The sequence below is a fragment of the Anoplophora glabripennis genome, unplaced genomic scaffold, assembly GCF_000390285.2.
Source record: "Anoplophora glabripennis isolate ALB-LARVAE unplaced genomic scaffold, Agla_2.0 scaffold1329, whole genome shotgun sequence".
Lineage (NCBI taxonomy): Eukaryota > Metazoa > Arthropoda > Insecta > Coleoptera > Cerambycidae > Anoplophora > Anoplophora glabripennis.
In genome coordinates, this window is record NW_019417586.1 from 73966 (window position 1) to 81419 (window position 7454).

General features: G+C 41.4%; 1 protein-coding gene across 1 annotated transcript in view; it reads right to left on the minus strand.

Annotated features, from left to right (window-relative positions):
• Positions 1 to 6401, minus strand: part of LOC108914878 (cullin-2-like) — an 11779-nt gene extending 5378 nt beyond the window's left edge. The window contains exons 1-4 of the mRNA XM_018720793.2: positions 5987 to 6401; positions 5575 to 5796; positions 5254 to 5520; positions 1454 to 1661 (exon numbers count right to left, since the gene is read on the minus strand). Of these exons, the coding sequence (XP_018576309.1) occupies positions 1454 to 1661; positions 5254 to 5520; positions 5575 to 5796; positions 5987 to 6064 (775 nt within the window). The 5' untranslated portion in view covers positions 6065 to 6401. The remainder of the gene's footprint in view (positions 1 to 1453; positions 1662 to 5253; positions 5521 to 5574; positions 5797 to 5986) is intronic.
• Between the last annotated feature and the right edge of the window lie 1053 nt (positions 6402 to 7454).

A 7454-nucleotide genomic window follows, 5' to 3' on the forward strand; every position in this document is an offset into this window, starting at 1 on the left:
CCCTCCCGCGCTAGCCTAAGGGCCACCTTAGCAAAGCGCATCCCAGGCTGCATAGCCGCACTACCCTACCCAACCATACCACACATAAACATGACACTACCCCCGGGGTTTACACAGACGAGCCGGCGAAGCAAGAAGAGCGCCAGAAGAAAGGGCCCTAGCCGGCGGGGCCCAGCCAGGACAAAAGGAGGTCCCACAAAGCGCCTACACCGGCCGCATTTGCGGTCGGGGTAGACGACGGATGGGGCCCACCTACGAAGGCTGTCCAGGCCTACACGAGATGAGGCAGGATAAAGAGGGATAATCCCCCTCGATCCCAAATCATTGAGGCCAATTTCTAGCCATAGAATAATGGCGACCACTATCCGCTGCAGCGTCTCCAAACTCAAAATACTGAGGCCGTGGCGATAGCGGTGAGATCGCTACGGCATGGAGACATCGCGGTGTCTTATTAACCCCGCCCCGACGCCCCATACTTGACATAGACGGCGGAGACCAGCCAGAGCAAGAGGAGGTTCCGCAAAGTGCCTACACAGGCCATGTAGACGATGGACGGGCCCCACTTACACGAGGCTGCCCAGGCCTACAGAGATAAGGCAGGAAAAAGAGGGAAAGTCCCCCTCGGTCCAAAATTATCAAGGTCACGCTTAACGTCAAAAATAACGGTGTGAGGATCACGTGGTTGCAACAGATCCATGATCATACGAGTATGTGAATCCAGGGAGGGCTTTCGTTTTGGCAAATATAGTACCTATTAGCAACTAATATCAGTTCAGAGTAGCTCCAAGTTGCTATTAGCTACTAATCCTCGCCATTATTCCATGGCTAAAAATTGGCCTCAATGATTTGGGATCGAGGGGGATTATCCCTCTTTATCCTGCCTCATCTCGTGTAGGCCTGGACAGCCTTCGTAGGTGGGCCCCATCCGTCGTCTACCCCGACCGCAAATNTTGACAATATTTTTGTTAGGCGATTGTCGTGTCCATGGCCTACTACTTGCCTTCTTATCGAAAGCACTTTACCTATAATATTTTTTACCGTAGCTCTATACGATCACTAGTTTCTGAGATACAGCCGCTTACCTCGCTTATTTGCCCACCCTGTACAAAAAATAATGAGAATGGTTCAAAGATATTTGAGTATACATATAGCCTAAATGGCCGTCTGATATGTTTATAAAGCCAGCAACAAATAAATCATTATGTAAAAACAAATGTAATAAGTTACAGCTCTCCCTTAAAGACTTTTCCAAGGAACAGAATAGAGTAGAATGCTATGAAAAAATAAAAAAAACCTCATTTTATAAACACGGAGTGTAAAAATTATCTTTTTGAGAAAAAGAAAATTTATGTGTAAAATAAAAGTTCGAAAGGATCGATGGTTATCGCACAACCATATTTGAAATTTTAAAAAATTATTCCCCAAACCAAGAGAGAGATAAATGTAATCCTACCCACCTCCTGTATCAACAGGTCGTGCTTGAGCACCTTCCGCGACTTCATTATCCTCACTATGGCAGCCTGCAAGTATATCTTCCTGTCCTCCTTCACCGAGTTCATCATCTGCTCCGTCTCGAGGGGCACGGTCGCCGTGATCCTGAACCTGATGCGCTTGTTCGAGTAGTCCGTGTTAAGCCTCAGCGTCGTCTCCGGCGTCAATTCCTGGAGAAAACCAGAATTCACCTGTTTCCCACCTCAGAACAGTAATAAGCCGCCCCTTCCTCCGAACAAGTCGCGTAATTTTGATGGTGTTTCGATTTCATTAACAATCCGACAGGTTTTTGTACTTGTAACGTGGTTTACTGTGGAGTTGAAGATATCATAACATATACAAGGCGATTCAGTCATAATGTCATTAATTTTAACCACGTACTCGGAAGGCCTAATAGACGGAAAGTCGAAAAATATTTTTTTTCTCGATTTTTACCCCCTTAACTCCCGCTAATACGGCGCCCACACATTTTCTGACCAAGACGTTCGAACATTGAAGAGAAACAGCGTTACCACATAAATGAGAATAAAATATTCAGATCTACCACCGTTAAACGCATCTTCCTTATAGATTTCATGCAAATTTGGAGATCACGTCATACATATGGAGGGGAGATGAGTAGAAAGTATGCAGAATGCAGTACAACCCGCAGTTTATTTCGGATTGTTTCAAGTGTAGGTCGTAATGGTTAATTTTTTCGTAATGGCTTTTTTTAGCGGAATAATATTGAGAAAAATTAAATATATTGTCGAAACATCGGTAAATTTCGCGAAGGAAAAGAGTTTTTCTTTTAATTAACCTAAACCGACAATTTTAAAGAAAACTATTAAACTAGGTACGTATCTTGATTTAATACAAGGCGTTAAATAAAATAAAACCATTNTTATATCGAGAAAGGTATCCAGAGCGCCTCATTCCTGATCATAGAACCTTTACAAGATTAGAGGCGACCTTGCGACAAAATGAAGACGCATTTTCTGTTCGGAAAAATCAAATAATTGACCGAAGAGTAAGAAACAATGTTAATACCGCTAGACCGTTACAGTATTTCGAACAAAATCCACGAAATTCTATACGCCAGGCTAGCTGGGAATTGAATTTGGATAAATTAGCCGTTCAACGAATTTTAAAGATCAATGGGTATCAGACTATAAAATTTACAATAGGCCCATTCAGTGATATATAATTTTAAACTTTTTCTTTCATTTTCTGATAGTATTTAACCACCTAAATATATCTTAAAAAAATTAGGTCAATAGGATTAATAATAAGTGATATATTTAATTCTGAATTTGTAAGACCTTTAAAAAGGTCAACACTGCGAGAGAACAGGTAATGACGTCACGATACCGGCCACTCGCCAGCAGTCGGAGAGATAAATCTCATTTTATACGGCTTCTAAGAAAGAGACGACAGTCTGTTTTCGGCTGCCTCGTCTAAACTGATGTGTAGATATTTGCTATACTTTTACCTATATTATATATCTATATTTTTAAGTGTATAAATAGAAAGTGTATAAGAGATATACATCAAGTCTTGTTGAAATGCATTTTTCACACAACATATTTATTATAAACATAGAATGTCTTGGAATATCTAAATACATTTTCGGATTTTTCTCAATGACGTAATTTTGCCTTCCATTTTGTGTACAAATGTACCCAACGTACTAGACTCGGTACTTGTGGATGTATGCGACGACGTGTATGTGCGAGCAACTCAGAACCACCCTCGTTTTTCTTTGGTTGCCCGTCTAGGGGGTTATAAAATATTATTATTTAAATAAATTGCTAATAGGTGCCTCTCGCAACGTATTTCGAAATTTTGTGGACGGGAACGTTTAGATGGGGTAGAATTTTTTTTTTCGACATACATTTGAAAATTCTGCTCTAAATGTTTAAATAATAATATTTATAACCCCTTAGACGGGCAAACAAAGAAAAACGAGGGTGGTTCTGAGTTGCTTATAGGTCCCTCTCGCCGACATATTTCGAATTTTTTGTGAACACGAACATTTAGATAAGGTAGAATTTTTTTCCGGCATAAAGTTGAAAATTGTGTTCTAAATGTCCAAATAATAATATTTTACAACCCACTAGACGTGCAACCAAAGAAAAACGAAGGTGGTATTGAGTTGAATCCTCGGTTTCGACCCATTTAGACATAAAAACAATGATTAACAAAACTGCCAAGCGAACCACACACCGTATGTATTAACACATAATGGGATGAGAGCGAGCGGAGTGTTCTGCCAGTCGCCCGTACCGGTATTATGACGTCAGGCAATGGTTGCTCAACGTTTTTCCGCGCTCTGTTTTCATTAATTTATTTCACACATTTGTCGTTGAAACAAAAAATTGATTTTTGGCATACTAACTAATTAAAGGGTAAACTTTTGAAATATGCAATAAAAAAATTTTACTGAATAGGCCTATTTGGAGTATTTGCGTCACATTGAAAACAGATTTAATTTTATAGCTCAAATTGTAGTAAATGTAGAAACTGTTGATCAGAACCTTTTTCGGCACGTTCCTTGGACTGACGAAAGTTGGTTTGCCAAACAGGCGCAACGAACACTACTGGTCCATAGAAAATCCCCAGATTAATGGGCTTAATGCACCTATTCAGTGGTCCAGAACGTCACCAGATCTAACACCCCTCGACTTATGGGGGGTTTTAAAGAATAAGGTTTACAAAACACCTTCGCGAGATATTAATCATTTGAGTGAAAAAAATCACAAATGCTTGTAATGAGTTAAACGGCGAAATGTTAATAAACGCAGTCTACAAAGAAGTCAGGCGAAGATTGGATATGTGTCTTGAAATGAGAGGAGGTCATATAGAGAATAGATTGTAATATGTATGCAGTATGAAAACATTTGTCTCATTTTTTAAGTTTAGTTGTTGTTATCATCACCTTTTGTTTTAACTGTATTAAAGAATTATCGAGTTTAATTCTTCTATTTATTCTTAATGACATTTATGCATTTTAAATAATGAACGTTCAATTATTTTCCGACTTCTTTACCCTTCTAATGTGATTTTTAGGTGGCATTTCTTTTGAGATTCCTTAGTTCGATATTGCTTATAACTTTTAAGCGGGAGTAATACAGAAAAAATTATTTAATAAATGTTTAGGTATTAGAAAAAAGAGAGCTATAATTGGTCGTTTCTGTCAAATCCTAAAGATAATGAATTGACGTTTGACAATTAACCTGACATTTCGAAGGGAGCTTTTATTAATAAACTCACAACTTTCAAGAAACCATTAAATTCGAAAGTGAAATACGTATTTTGAATTTACGCAGTTACGCTTTAACGAAAACAAAACTCTTGGCACACAATAATCTTCAAAACAACGACTTCTTGTTTACCGCAACGCTAGTCTCGAAAATCAAGTGAACTTTGACTTTATAAACTAAATGCATCAGCCTAAATAATTTTTTGTGCATAATAATCACTTGTATTGAATAATGAACAATTTTATTTCTGCTATTTTCTGTGATATGTATGTTTGGTCTCTTGGTACCTTTAAGTGTTTTTAACGATATCTTTGGTAAACTAGTGTATTCAATACAAATACGGCAGTTTAAATGAACGGTGAAGTGTGTAAGTATGTTAAAAAATATATTATCTGCGCAATGAAAGTGCACACGCGGCAAAAATTTTATACGGGGATAAAGGGATAAAATAAATATTCCAGCTGGATGTTGTACACCTCCTAAATTCCTAAAATAAATAAATAAAAAAACAATAAACAACCTCACTGTCGGCCAGGAGCAGCTTGGAGTCGATGAGATTGATGGCGTGTTCCTGGAACTGCTGCGAGTTGAGCTGGAGCGTCTCCCTGATCTCCTTGCTGGTCAGCGAGTCGCTGTTCTCGAACAGCAGCAGGATGGCCATCTGAAAGGCCTGCACCGTCACGACGTACGGTTTCTCCAGGTAACAAAACTTCAGCTCCGCCTGACTGAAGTGGTGGAGCCACATCAGCTTGCGCCCATTGAACCGGTTGTGGTAGAACTTCTCGAACTACGAAAAAACTGTATCAGCACATGTCCTGCCTCGCATAAAAAATATACCCACCATCTGGACGCTCTTCACCAGCTGCTGGGGTAGGGCGAACGGCGTGACCATCACCTGATCCAGCGGCCAAGCACTGGCCTGCAGGACGTATACGCTGAAGTTGATGCCGAGATCGACGTTGTCCTGCTTGAGGAAGACGCCGAACTTGTCGTTCAGGTCCGAGCTGACCGATACGTCCGTGAACATCTTGTGTAGTTTGCTCGCAAACACACAGCCGCCCGCCTGCCAAGGAAACCGGCCGAAAAATAGAAAGTGTTGAGAAAATTTCCAGGGAACAATACAAGTATTACATTTTCTAAAGGAACGACCTAGCCGCATAATAATAATCAACATTACCTTCCGCCGCACTGCTACTTGAATCTTATCAAGTAAAATATATCGGACACTTTGGGACTGACGGATCGTAGCTCACCTGTTTCAGTCTGTTGATCATCGCCTCTTCGGCATCCATGCTCTGCGTCTGCTGGTGGATAAGGCGTTTCGCCAGCATGCGCGAGTAGAACTTCTGGAAAACGTCCTTGTCGTCGATGTACTCGAAGATCGTGATGCTGTCCGCCAGCTTTTCGTCCACCTGAAAACGGCAGGCACGACTGCAAAGGGCTCGTTCATTGTAAAACAAGGGGGAGAAATTTCATAAAGAACGAGACAGAGTTGAAGTTGAGGTGTTGAAACCGAAACACGCTCAATATGCACAAAATTAATACGAAGTCTCTTCACTGGAATACCTCAAATGGTCAAACCTCAATGGCTGGAGGTCGATAGGCGGGTGCTAAAGGTCAAACATTGAGAGCCAAAAGTCAATCGATCGAGGACCAAAGGTCAATGGCTAGGGTCCACGGCATTTGGTACTACGGTCACTGACCAACGGAGTCTAAGAACAACAACCCCATGATGGCAAAGGTCAACGACTAAGGGATCGTAGGTCAATGACCAAGGAGTTAAAGGACAAGTCAATAACCAAGGCTCAGTCAATGATCCGGGAGACAAAGATCAATGACCAGGGGATAAGACTGATGACCAGCGAGACAAAGATTTATGAGCAGAGGAGCAAAGTTAATGACCGCGGAAAAAGGTAATGGCTGGGTGCCAAAGGTCAACGAGCGAAGAGTCTACGGACAATGATCCCATGATGTCGAATGTCAACGACTAAGAGATCGTAGGTCAATGACCAAGGAGTCAAACGAAGGATAATGAGGGGGCAGTTGATGGCAAAGGGGACAAAGTCAACAACCAAGGTTCAATCAATGGCCAGGGAGACAAAGATCAAAGACCAGGGGATAAGACTGATGACCAGGGAGACAAAGATTTATGAGCAGAGGAGCAAAGTTAATGACCGCGGAAAAAGGTAATGGCTGGGTGCCAAAGGTCAACGAGCGGAGAGTCTACGGACAATGATCCCATGATGTCGAATGTCAACGACTAAGAGATCGTAGGTCAATGACCAAGGAGTTAAAGAACACTGAGGGGGCAGTTGATAGCAAAGGGGACAAATTCATTAACCAAGGTTCAGGTAATGACCAGGGAGACAAAGATCAATGACCAGGGGATAAGACTGATGACCAGCGAGACAAAGATTTATGAGCAGAGGAGCAAAGTTAATGACCGCGGAAAAAGGTAATGGCTGGGTGCCAAAGGTCAACGAGCGAAGAGTCTACGGACAATGATCCCATGATGTCGAATGTCAACGACTAAGAGATCGTAGGTCAATGACCAATGAGTTAAAGAACAATGAGGGGGCAGTTGATAGCAAAGGGGACAAAGTCAATAACCAAGGTTCAGTCAATGATCCGGGAGGCAAAGATCAATGACCAGGGGATAAGACTGATGACCAGGGAGACAAAGATTTATGAGCAGAGGAGCAAAGTTAATGACCGCGGAAA